This window comes from Tachypleus tridentatus, chromosome 6 (genome assembly GCF_004210375.1).
Source record: "Tachypleus tridentatus isolate NWPU-2018 chromosome 6, ASM421037v1, whole genome shotgun sequence".
NCBI lineage: Eukaryota > Metazoa > Arthropoda > Merostomata > Xiphosura > Limulidae > Tachypleus > Tachypleus tridentatus.
The window spans coordinates 33,994,614-34,008,274 of NC_134830.1; the positions used below are offsets into that span (position 1 = coordinate 33,994,614).

The 13,661-nt window shown below is 35.1% G+C and overlaps 1 protein-coding gene across 2 annotated transcripts in view; it reads right to left on the reverse strand.

Annotated features, from left to right (window-relative positions):
* The window catches only part of LOC143252217 (discoidin domain-containing receptor 2-like), a 56,458-nt gene that overhangs the window by 11,283 nt on the left and 31,514 nt on the right, over positions 1-13,661 (reverse strand). Inside the window, exons 4-10 of one of the 2 annotated variants that reach the window (XM_076504015.1) lie at positions 9,002-9,181; positions 7,687-8,028; positions 6,127-6,180; positions 5,345-5,535; positions 4,023-4,107; positions 2,349-2,662; positions 86-396 (exon numbers count right to left, since the gene is read on the reverse strand). In XM_076504015.1, the coding sequence (XP_076360130.1) occupies positions 86-396; positions 2,349-2,662; positions 4,023-4,107; positions 5,345-5,535; positions 6,127-6,180; positions 7,687-8,028; positions 9,002-9,181 (1,477 nt within the window). Of the gene's footprint in view, positions 1-85; positions 397-2,348; positions 2,663-4,022; positions 4,177-5,344; positions 5,536-6,126; positions 6,181-7,686; positions 8,029-9,001; positions 9,182-13,661 lie in introns of both variants that reach the window. The other variant, XM_076504013.1, reaches the window with a different exon arrangement.

A 13,661-nucleotide genomic window follows, 5' to 3' on the forward strand; every position in this document is an offset into this window, starting at 1 on the left:
TGTGTATATATCAAGAAGTCAACCATCTGAGGTCTTTACCAACTGAATGATGATTACGGTAATAGTTAGGGAACAGATGACTAACCTTAGAGTTTTGGCACTCACTGATCTGTAAGCTGCACCTTCAGGAATATGTTGTTGCAGAAACTGGTTAAGATCTCCGTTTTCCATGTATTCCACAATCATTGCCAGCGGTTCCTCACGTGTACATACTCCTAATACATGCACAATGTTAGGATCTCGAAGCCTAGAGAGGATCTTGACCTCCTTGTAGAAGTCGTTCCTGGCCTGCTCAGACGCGTTTTGTCTCAAAGTCTTGACCGCAACCATGGTCTTGTTACCGTAGCAAGGCACATCGACCAATTCAGGAATTCCATCTGCTTCGCAGAGGTGGACCTACACAAAATAAGGGCTTTCTTTGCTACACTTCATAGTATTAGCAGTACGAAAGTTTAGGTTGTACGTGAGTCTAGCACTAGGGAGGAATTCTGATTTATTTTCGTAATTTTCTATGAGTAGCTTAAAAACAAACAAATAACTTTATTAAACATCTTACGCCTAGACAGTATACATATATATTCCAATCCCAAATAAATAAATAAATATTTATACATGCATAAATATAAAGCAATAAATTATGGGTTCCGTTTAAATCTATTAATAAATTCACATACCAAATCTACAAATCTAGCGTCAAAAATTAATATATTTATTAACGTTGATACACACTGTACATATTATGAATACACGTTTTGGGAATGAGAATTTTAAACTTTATTTTACGATTTAAAAAGTTGAGGTTGAAATACCAAAAGCTGACGAAACATTAATAACTAATAAGCCTAAAATGTGTGATAAAAATCAGGTGAACTGGAAATGTTTTTTCTTCTCACATTCTTTCAGTTTTTTCACATCGGATTCATAATCAGAGGCATAAAAACAACAGTTTCAGAGCGTTTAAATCGTAACATTCAAAGCATTACACTGCTTGCATAAATAGCGTTTCAGGAAACCTTTTGTGTCTCATCGTCCAGCCCAACTGGAGAATTTTAATACCGAATGAAACGTTTATTGGACAGTGACTTGTGAGAAACAAATTATAGATCTGAAATCTCACTTTTAATCGTCTCTGATTTTGAATCTCAGAAGGGCAAACCAAGAGGCATCTGAAAAAAAAAAAAAAACATAACGGAAAAGCAAAGCAACTGTAGTTTATGATATTATTGTCACAAACCTTATGGGTTTTCTGGGTTTCAGCGACAGTTAGGGGTACGAGTACGATAGGAATAAAATTAAGATAATAATATTATTTATTATTATTATTAAGATAATAAGATAATGTGCTAAAAAACCAACAAATATTTCTCACTCGACGCATAATAAAACAAATTATTAAAGGAAAATTGAAAAATCTAGGCAATTTATGACATATATACACTTTGATATATAATAAATTACTTTTGCTTAATTTAATAAAAAGCAAATACAACTTCTATAAATACTATGACGTTTGATTTGATTAGTTTTAATGACGGTTTTACGAAAACTTTACATCAGTTTCAGGTTTTTAATTTATTGTCCTCTTTAAAATCGTCTGTCCGAGTGAAAAACCTGGAAACATCACGGTTCCACACTTATCAGTAAAAATCTTTTAGAAATGTTATTGATTGTTTTTAAAGGGAATTTTTTTTACAAAATTTTGAGAAAACCTATCTTATCACGGAATACAACGACTAGGATTTAGTCGACGTGAAAAGCAAAAACCTGCGGAGAATAGAAAATGTCAAAAATTCTAAACACTTAAAAATAACAGACTACTTAAGATAGAGCAACTATAAAATCAATCTATATAAATATATTTATAGTAACAACTACTTACACCACGAGTTTGTTAAGCCTGAATATGGATTTATTTAAGAGATAAGTTATACGTAATCAAACCAGTGTAAAACGACGATTGTAAGAATATTCCAACAGGTGTTAACCAACACGTTTCAGAAAGAAAAGCCTAGCACTCAAAGTCCACTAGCGGCTCATAAACTGAAGTCATTATAATAGTGTATACGTTTTGACTCTCTTTTGTTGGGTTCTGGTTTTCTGATGATGGTCAATAAACGACCTGACACTTAACTCTCGAAACGCTTCCTCTCGACCTGAACATGGTGCTTAACCAGACCAAAACTTCGTCAAGGCTTTTTCGTGTATTACGCTAACGTACGTTGCATGTTGTGTTTGGAAGCGTTTTGTTTAATACCTGCTGGCATATTCATGACATCGTGGTTTTATGTTGATTTCGTTCTCGTAACTTATATGCTACAGGTACTACAGATTAAAGAGGGACTTCGTACCTCTCCGAACTGGCCTTCCCCGAGTTTCTCCAGAAACTTCAGCCTATGTCTTGGAATTTCCCGGACGGGCAGCTCCTCTCTGCCCAACAGTTCTACGTTAGGCACAGCATACACAGTGCTACCGCTCACTCCTTGAATATTGGGAAGTTTAACGACATCCGTAGCTGCGTAATGCTTTTCACTAGGTGTATGTTGAGACTTTGGTAACGTCTGAGGGAACGGTGGCTTGTTCACTGGCGTTGGTGGTGGGTGACTGAGAGGTGTCGAGGGCTTCTGGACATCAGGAACGGCATACTCTCTGGAGGTTGTGGAGTCTGTGCGTACGATATTAAAAAAGAACGTGTATTTTTGCCATTTACTTCCATCAAACGCACGGCAATCGAATGGGAACAGGACTGGCTGTGGGACGCAATGTCAGAGATACGTGATTTACTTTGGAAGATGTCCCCCCGCTGGGACAGCGGCCAGTCTTCGGATTTATACTGTTAAAATTAGGGAGTTCGATTACCCTCGGTGATAACTAGATGTGGCTTTGCTATAAGAAACACACTTTAAGATATAGTAGAGAAGTGAAAAGAAAAGAAGAGAGAGTGTCTTGGCCAATTCAGCGTTATAGTTTGCTTATTTTTCTACTAGCCGCTGTAAGAATAAAACAAATGAATTATTTAGTTTTAACTATCAATTGTTGAATGTTATATAGGTACTAAAGATATTTTAGAAGCTTCTTATTAACCTTTCAAACAATAAACATGTAAATCCAGTTAAATCGGCCAGAAATGGCTACGGAGCTTCACTCGCAATCTGAGAGTCGCGTTACACCAAACATTCTCGCCCTTTCAGTCGTTATAATGTGGCAGTCAATCCTACTCTTTATTGGTAAACTAATAGACCAAGAGCTGACAGTGGGCGATGATGACTAGCTGCCTTCCCTCTAGTCTTACACTGCTAAATTAGGAACGGCTAGCGCAGATAGCCCTCGTGCAGCTTTGCGCGAAATTCGAAACCAAATCAGTTAAATTTCAATAATCACGAAACAAGCTACTTTGTGTACGTATGTGCGTGGGCCCGGCATGGCCAAGCGTGTTATGGTGTTCGACTCGTAATCCGAGGGTCGCGGGTTCGAATCCCGGTCACACCAAACATGCTCGCCCTCCCAGCCGTGGGTGCGTTATAATGTGACAGCTAATTTCACTATTTGTTGGTAAAAGAGTAGCCCAAGAGTTGGCGGTGGGTGGTGATGACAAGCTGCTTTCCCTCTAGTCTTACACTGCTAAATTAGGGACAGTTAGCGCAGATAGTCCTCGAGTAGTTTTGCGCGAAATTCGAATTTAATCATTATAACGCCCCATGGTTGAAAGGGCGAGCATGTTTGGTGTGACGGGGATTCGAACTTACAACTCTCAGTTTATAAGTCGAGTTCCTTAACCACCTGGTCATGCCGGGCTCTACCGAGGGGAACTGAACCGTTCTAAATCCGAAGACGTACCGCTGTTGAATCAGGAGAAAACTGTTTTTCTACTATTTTAAACAATTTAACACTAGATTTTTATAAGAGTTTTGAAGAGTAAGTACACAGAGCTATCAGTGCAAATAAGCAAAATACAGTTTGTATTTTATTTATTTATTAATACTCTTTTGCGTGAAGGTTAGAGTACGAAAAATAATAAAACTTACCATTACTGTATAATCCTCCGAAAGGCTTGAAGTCCTGAGGCTCCTGGTAAAGCAACTTGTCCGGATCAGCGTCATCTAGCGCCACCTGACCGTAGACATTGCCATTAGCTTCACGTCCCATGGGTGAACACGGTGAATAGCTGATTCCCAGATCCTTGGTGAATCGCATAACACCGTACACCTAAGGTTACCATATGCACAAAACCGCCCTCTCGCGGAGTAATTTATACCCCTTTTAAATATTCACTCCAAAGAGATTTCTATGATATTAATTAAGACTGGATAGCCAAGTACTTTACCAGGTTAATTTCAAGAATTATTATAATTCGTAAGCAATTTAGTAATTTTTTTATAAAATTAATTTAAATATTTTGCTCTCAATGACTCTCTAATTTACGAATAAAGATTTATTTTTTATGATTAAAATTACGTAGAAACTTTGATCCCAAACACAAATTAATATACGTAAAATAAATCATATCTATGGAATTTCAAATATTTAGTTATCGTGCTAGGAAAGAAAGGACGCATAAGCATTAATTAATTTCTAATGGAAGGCTTACAAATGTTCCTTTTTTTTTTGAAGAAAAAAAACAGAATTATAACCTAATTTACATTTCCTCGTTCAGTTTACTTCATGTATTTTATTTTTTTCTTATGACAAACTAATGTAATTAAAAACAAATTATACTTTACAAAAGTTAACAAGTTCGAGGTATTTAGTTTTGATTACACATGAGACAATATCCTTAGAGTTAACACTAATATTACTTTCTGTTATTTAAACCTTTAAAGCATTTATTTGTACCACTGGAGATTATATTTTTTAAAAAATGGGAGGGAAAATATGCGAAAAAATAATTACAAAATACTAGTTAACTATAAATAAAGCATATTAAAAACAATAAATAAAATACAGAACTACTAACACAGTTTTAAATAATATACGTCTGATTTTTGTTTACTTGCTGTTAAACACATAGAGCTATCTGGGTTGTGCCCATCACTGGCATCAAAACCAGATTTTTAGCGTTATGGGTCCATATACTTGCCGCTTAGTTACTGGGGGTCACACGTTTAAGAAGTTAGGACACTGATATTCTAGTGGCTGTCCCTAAATGTTTGTAGAATACTTTACATTTTAGTATACGTAAAATAGATTGATGGTTTAATTGCTAAACGAAGATTAAGAACAATGATCCATCGGACTCTCAAAAGAGCATTTTTACTTCCATATTTTTCTTTGCCTAAAATAAGTTAGAGAGTTTTAAGAAGTAACCCACAATTCTACAAAATCAAATCCAGTTAGCAACTTGCTTTACCTTCATGTTTATGGCAACTCTGTTTTCCATGGGCTTGAGCATGGTGTGAGGAGTCGTGTGCTTTCGGCGACGATTACGAGCAATGATGATGAAGATAACAATGATAAGAAGAAGTATTACAGCAGCCAAAACACCAATCACCAGCCCCACGTACTGACTGGACAAAGAGTCGTCATTCACAGCTGTGCTAACTGTAAAATAAGAAAGCTTGTAACACTTTTCGAAGGTTCCTGTTTTACCAGCACTGAAATAGAATTTCCGTTTTTAAAATTATGATGACTAAAACACATTGTTTTTTTGCAATACTAGCGTAGACTTGTGATGCTTAGAAGAAATTCTGAAAATGTGTTTATGAGTCTTAAGAATCAGTTAGAGGATAATGAACTACGTTTTAAAAAAAATGTTCGTTTAGAACACTTATAAAAATACAAACACACGTTCCAAGATAGAGCCAGAAAACCAGTATTGCACTTATATGAATCTCATGCACTTAAAAGTAAGCAACAGTAACAACTGAATCAGTTGATAAGTATGCATAGGTTGGTAGTGTCAGTTTCAAAGATATAAACATTGGTATTAAGAAATCTGGTATCAGTAACGACTAAACGGTTTTTTGTTTGTTTGTTTGTTTCAATTTAATATGTTTACTGTCAGTTCAGTCTATTTTTATCCTATGTATACTTATTCTGAAGATTAGTTATAATTATATTGTAATAATAACGATGTGCAATCAATTGTAAGACGATACAGACTTATCATAATAAGACTGGGAACTATTTTACCGATAGGGGGCGCTGCAGGTGGTTCTTCTTCAGTAAAGTTTCCTTGAGCTGGAACTGAAAGACAAAGCAATTTAAAATGAACGTTCTCTCATTTTACAAAAATAATATATCGGTGAGAGATACATTTAACAGAGTAATAAGAGCAACTTACAGTAAACCAATGAAAATCTGTTTATGATTTGATGAATCGCAGCTATTGTCTAAACTTCAAGATTATAATTCTTTATATTATCTTCTGATGGTAAACATTTCTTAACATTCGGAAATAGGTGTGGCGCTTTAAAATGTTATATATTATAAAACTTTTAAATGAAATATTTTTCTACGATTTCACGCGAAGCAGAGAAAAAAATGCTGGATAAATAACCTAATTTAGAGATCATTCAAAGAGTAATCACGTCCTCAAGTTTCTGTTCTATAACGAATAAATCACCACGCTTACGATATGTTTTCGACATAAGAACTATTTCTGTGTTGGAATATAGAAGGAACTTTGTTCTTCTAAAACTTAAGCTAACATTGAAATAACATCATGACTGTTTTACAAAAAACTGAAAATAGATGCAGATGTTGTGTTTAGATTTCTGTGCGTGTTTCGATAAAGGAAGCATTGCGTTTATAATGACAATAACAGATGATAATAATAGAATGCTTCCCAGTGGTGCAGCAGTATGTCAGCGGACTTAGGACGCTAGAAATCTGGCTTCGATGCCCGTGGTTGGTAGATCATAGATGATCCATTGTGCAACTTTGTGCTTAATTACAAAGAAACTTGTAAGGTTTGCTTCCTTGTGGTCTGTGGTTCGAAACAAGAGATGGCGCCACGCTTTCTAAAATGCGCTCTGACAAACGTGCTGCAAAAATACTTTATCATTAGATGAAGGAGATCCAGAGGTTTTCGCTGGTACTAATTTAGTATGTAAACTAAATCAATCAAAATCAGCTCCAATTTATAATAAGCAGAGCAAACGCGAACAAATAATTAATTTTATTAACATATGGAAACAAGTTAAATGACAGAATAAACACATTAATGTAGTATCACACACGTTTAACTTTTTCTCCCTGAAATGTGTGTGTAGTTTTGATCTAACTGTATGTATACTGGCAAACGTTGATGGTTTATAAAGTGGTTTTTAACATTTGATAGAAACACGTTTTGTGTATTTTTCTTAAAGCAAAGTCACATCGGGCTATCTGCTTTGTTCACAGAGAGGAATCGAACCGCTGATTTTAGCGTTGTAAATCCGTAGGCTTATCGCTGCCCAAGCGGGGGTTCTTTATGGAAACAAATGGTTTCGTTATTAGGCCTAGCCATGAAAATCTGACGAAGTGACTTTTGTGTCTCCCACTTGCTATAGGACGAAGGTTGAAACCAACTGATCATTATGTATTTTGTAGGTACGATGTTGTGCTTAGTGTATAAACAGAATAACTTTTCTACCATACAACTATCTCACAAGGACTGTCTTATGAGGAAACAGTTACAATTATAGGTTAGAAAATATAAAGAATATATTGCAGAAAAAGGTCGCTTGTATCGGTTGCTAATCTTCTCACCGGAACTGAAGGAGACTTCACTGATGAGGATCCAGCGTGAGGCGAATGTCAACTCGACCTTTAGAAACTTGCCAATCCGGTGATGCAAGAAGATTGTTACGTTCCGAGCCTTGTCGTTATACGTGTCAGCCATGTAGGAGAAGCGAAGAGGACCATTCGGATAAAATTTCCCCCCGATGCTGAACCATAGTTTGGCCGTGGCGAATACTTGAACATCTTTGGTATACATGTTGTTACAGTGGAAGTAAAGAGAAGAGAAGTTGCGAACTGAGTCGAAAGCAAATACAATCTGAAGAGGCCTAGAAAAAGATGAGTCGTTCTTCCATCCCACCCACTCGTAGCCTAGCAACGGAAAAATATAAATTCTGTGAAATTGGCAAAAGAACTTTATTCGAGATCAGGGCTAAAAATAAAACAAACTGAAAATGGACAGACGAGATAAACAGCAAAATAAATCGATAAACGGATATTCAGGGATGTATGCTGAAAACAAATATCGTTAATAACCTGAGCAGATAGAAAATCATACAACTATTTTAACGGCTAAAATCAGATAATAATGTACTTACTAAGATACTAAAAGTACTTATGTCGATGAATATTAAAAAATTAATAAATGGAACGATAGTTAGATACGAAAATATGTAGGTACAAAATTAGTAAATAACTAGAAAGAAAAAGTGCTATATAAAATTAAAGCCTAATCTAATCACATGTACATTCATTCATTGAAAAGCATGACTACAAGTAAAAGGTGAAGTGATTTTATTGTGACAGAAACTGGAAAGTTGACTGAACAAACTCTTACAGTGGTAAAGCAAATGCATTAATTAGATCTTGAATAACAAGCTGAAATTTAATATTTACCAGATGCGATGACACAACTTTGTTGATTTATTCTATTGTAAAGCTACGAAGATGAACAAAACTGTTGTGCAAGAACCCAAGTAAAACAACCAATATTCAGAATGTTCAAGAAGTATTAATTAGGATACATGAACTTTGTTATATCACATCCACGAGATGGCAACATTATAGTTCGTGTTCCAATTCAAACTTTACAGAAGAAAACGAAATGAGTGGTGGGTGCTCTGTTTGTGTATGTATGTAAAGTCTGATAACCTGACACAAGTTCAACTTCAGTTTTAACTTTCACCGTAAAGAACTTTCAACAGTTCACAGTCTAGGGTTTTTAAACAGGTCAACAAAACTCGTAAAGATTTCGTACGCTACATATATTGTTATAGCTAATACAGTAACAAGTGTTATTGTTGTAATGGGGCTGAGTGTCTATTTTACCATAAGGCAAACAAACCTTTCCCATATCCGTGAGTATCCGCCTTAAAATTGTCTTCACCTTCGACACCGTCCGTCAGTTGACCCAGGCCGCCATTGAGGTAGCTATCATCTCTAACCCCATCGTAAGTGTCGTCAGAAAGGTCAAGTTCTAGGCCTCGTCTTTCTCCTTGAGGCATAGAGTAGGAAATAATGCCCTCTGTTGGAAATAAAATAAACAAAAGCTCCAATCAATCTTAGTCATGTTGATGACTAATTACATATCTTATTAACAATTTATGGTAAAAATATGTTCAAGTATACGTGTATATGTGCGTATAACTTTTATTATCTCAAAGGCAGCTCGATATCATTTTAGAACTCAAACAAAAGGAATTAAATACTCAACAAGTAGGTATATTAATAAGAAATACGCACATATCTGTGTTTTTATGGCATATACAGAGATAAAAATAACAATTCCATATGTTATTCCAACTTCATAATTACTGAAAACAAGCTGGTAGTAAACTGTGGTAATATACTAGAAATAAGTTAAATAGTTAATAACTGTTTTCGTAGCTGTTTTAATATAATTTGTGCTGCGACACATGTTCAGTACACAGTTGTTGAATTTCATAAACTATAAGTAATTCATAACTTATTATTTCAATGGAGACTTATAACTACAACTTTATCATCCTGTCATACTGGAATGTTTGTCGTTACTTGACGTATGAATTAACTGCTAATGATAATAACTTTAGGAAGCTGAGCATATTGTGCATGAAGTTTCTATATTATTATCTCGAAATAGGTCCATAAATAGTACCTTCTGGTCCACTAAAACTCAAAAGAACTTTGTAGTCTCACTTAATATCACAGTAAGTAAGAGGGAACTACTTATCTAAACAACGTAGACCGGAAGGAACAAACTTTTACTGCTTAGTCTTAAAACTGGCAGCTGTAACGTAAGACCACAATACGAGACGTCACACTTTTATCTCGTTTAATATCACACATGTTATTTAACTAGAGGGCAAGATGGTTGCTGAGCAATAACAACAAAGAAACGCCATTGAAATGAAGGTAGAATTATAATATATACATATCTATACGACGAGATGATGGTCGGAAATTTTTTAATACAAATATAACAACATTTTAAAGCAAATACATCATATTGAGTTATAAAAAATAACAACAGTGTTTTTTGTTTAAATAATTATCGAGAAATATCAAATACTAACAATGCATGGATTACACTTTAACAATGTATCAGGTACTTAGCAGAAAACTGTACAATAGGAAATTATAGTGAAAGAGAACAATAAATCCGCAGTCAGCCATAGATCAAGTGGGAAGAAAACAAACACACACACATGTACGTGTGTATATAAAGATACAAAACTCATACGTTCCATTTTGGTTCTCTTGGGTGTTAAACAGGCTTATACCTTCGGCTTATAATATCGATTTGGTAACCATTATCAGAAAATAGAGCATGATTGAACTGGTTAACGTTACACAGACATATGATTGAATACTAGTATGTCGTGCAGAGACTTAAGAAATCTATTAGAGTATCAAAGAATCGTTTTAGCCAATCTGGAACTCTGATCTCGGCTTTGGCTGGTAATAAATGTAGAGCATTAGATACAACGAGTCGGTTACAATGTCACCCGTGTATTCGAGATGTCCAAGTCTGACGGGATATATGTTTGTTTCCCTAATACTGTGACTTCAAGATGGTTGCGTTTACACCGGTATTACTTTTATACGTGACGACTTAGGATTGTATTTTGTACTTCGCTTTTGTTAAAACACTGACATACTGAGATTTTACTGTAACAATGGATTTGCCCTCATAGAGTCGTTTAAGCTTACGATTTAATTTTTTATTCATATTCTGTAAGACTTGTTATGTATCTGTCTATAGTACACATCTATTATTATATACAAACGACAAAGCACGACTGGTTTATTAATACTTTTTATAAATGTTGGTGTCATGCCAGAAATTTAACACAACAAACTCATATGTAGACGAATTGTGAAATCCATTTATTCCCGCGCACTCCTGCGCATGTTCCGATGAGTTTCCTGTCTATCTGTTAAGTTTAGACTTTTGGTGTTGTTTTTTTGCTGCTTGAAACAGGTATGGATGAATGGATGTTCTATTGTATCAAACTTATATAGAATAGGATACACCCTAGAAGCTTTTAGTTGTCCTCGGCCACCTTGATATATGTCAGTATATCCTAATCAGCACACTATGGAGCAGGACCTTGTCAGGTTTACAGCAGACTCATTCTCGTTTGGCCTGTTGTGTCAAGAGAGTGAGTTTGGAGTTTTATGTTAATTGATGTTCATACTATAACTAAATGTGTTTTCTCTTTTAGAATCACAAATAAATTAAGTAATTGTTGAAGTCCCTAAATGCCTTTCAAATATCATTTTTAACAGCCCGGCATGGCCAGGGGGGTTAAGGCGCTCGACTCGTAATCCGAGGGTCGCAGGCTCGAATTCTCGTCACACAAAAAGTGCTCGCCCTTTCAACCGTGGAGGCGTTATAATGTTTCGGTCAATCCCACTATTCGTTGGTAAAAGAGTAGCCCAAGAGTTGGCGGTAGGTGGTGATGACTAGCTGCCTTCCCTCTAGTCTTACACTGCTAAATTAGGGACAGCTAGCACAGATAGCCCTCGTGTAGGTTTGTGCGAAACTCAAAAACAAAATAGTTATTTTTAATAAAATGCATCTTTAAACGAAATTAGTGGAAGAATAAATCATTTCATTGGCTCAGAATAGTGGAAAGGGACGGCCTACGCCCACAATTACAGAATTATTTTTAAACCTGTCAATTTTTATAAACTGAAATGAGAAATAAAACAGTTTACTTATTTTGTCCATTTTGGTTGGGTTCGGTATGACCAGGTGGTTAAGGCACTCGATGCGTAATATAAGGGTAACAGGTTCTAATTCCCGTCCCACCAAACATACTCGCCCTCTCAGCCGTGGGTACGTAATAATGTGACGGTCAATCCCACTATTTGTTGATAGCCCTCGAGTAGCTATGCGCCAAATTCAAAACAAAACAAGCTCTTTTAGTTGATTCTTTACTTTGTAGGTGGCGTTTCATATTGCTCATAAAAGCTTTGCAAGAAACTCTTATTACCGTTTTTCTTTCTATTTATTTTTTTAGAATTATTATAAAGAATTATTTTAATATTATAAGGAATGTTTTAAGACGCAAAGAAATAGAACATACACTGTGAAAGGAATACACTTCGTCAGGTTTAAAATTAATTCACAATATTCACATACTGTGTAAAATCGAATTAATTACGTCTTTTGCTGTTTCTTCAAAAACAAATTAACATATGAATGAATTAGTAATAACAGATTACAGTGGGGGGGGAGAAAGGAGTCTGGAAACTTCCATTAAAAATACGTCTAACCAGTATTTTAATTAAAGTGTTAATGGGTACACGCTATCTCTCGTAAAAACATTTTTTAAACCAATTTTTAAAAGAAAACAAGAAAATACAGGGTTGAACTTATGTTATTCTATGATGGAACAGAAGTAAGTTTACGAAATTACAACGCTAGATAGAAATGAAAATTAATGTTTTTAGAATCCTTGTCAAAAGTTTAAGAAATTGACGAGAAATTTAGGGATGCTGCGTTTTCTTTTCCGAACTGATGTAACTTATGTAACTATAGTTACAAAACTTTTGTAAGGTGATCAGGAATTAGAAAACAACAACAACACCATAGATTCAGTGATTTAAGTTATTATATAGTTCATCTATGGTTGTTATTTCTTGGAATATTTTTAGAGAATGGGTGATTTTAAAATATAACAAGACGTTTCACATAAATATTGTAAAATCAGTTGAAGTTGTAGTAGTGTGATCCAACTGTTGTGGATTAGATAAAAACAAACACCACTGAATTCTTAGTTTTTACTTTAATATGTCTTACACATTTATAAACATTGATATTTGAGTTTATTATTATATTACTAAATTATTTATTGGTTTATAACGAGAAACCCGGGGTGAGTGTTGAGGTAGATTTCAACATCGAATTCATCACAACTATGAAAAGCAGCATGTGAAAAGAGGAATGTCATAATATATTTAACTTTAAGCACTCGGTACTACTGCTTCCTGGCGACAAGAGAACATTCAAAATGACCGTATTTTCTCATTAGATTCTAGCGCAATCAGACAATTGAGGGGCGTTCCTGAGAAAACCCCAGATGCACGAGCCTTCATCTCCATTCTACCAAACACAAACTGTACATTAAGCGGAATCCAGCTGTGTTACCCAACAACATTAATGTTACCAACAACCCAGACAACCTCGTAGTTATGTAGGACATCAGTGTTTCATACACTCTAGGTGGTATACCTTTGACAGACTATATTACCTCTCCTAACCAACCTCCGCCTTCCCTGTAAATGGGGTTTCTCTGTCAAACACTGCAGTTAATTACAAAAGATACATTCAAGAGAACAGTGATAGACAAACTATCAAAGTGAATAATGCTGCGACATTTTCAACACGGTAAGCTGTATTCATGGAAATAAAATTTCACATTTTGGAATCGTGTAACTTCAATTTAATAAGTCAAGTCATACCTCTAAATCAGATTATTATTAATATTCAGTAAACATCAAGCTACTCAGTAATT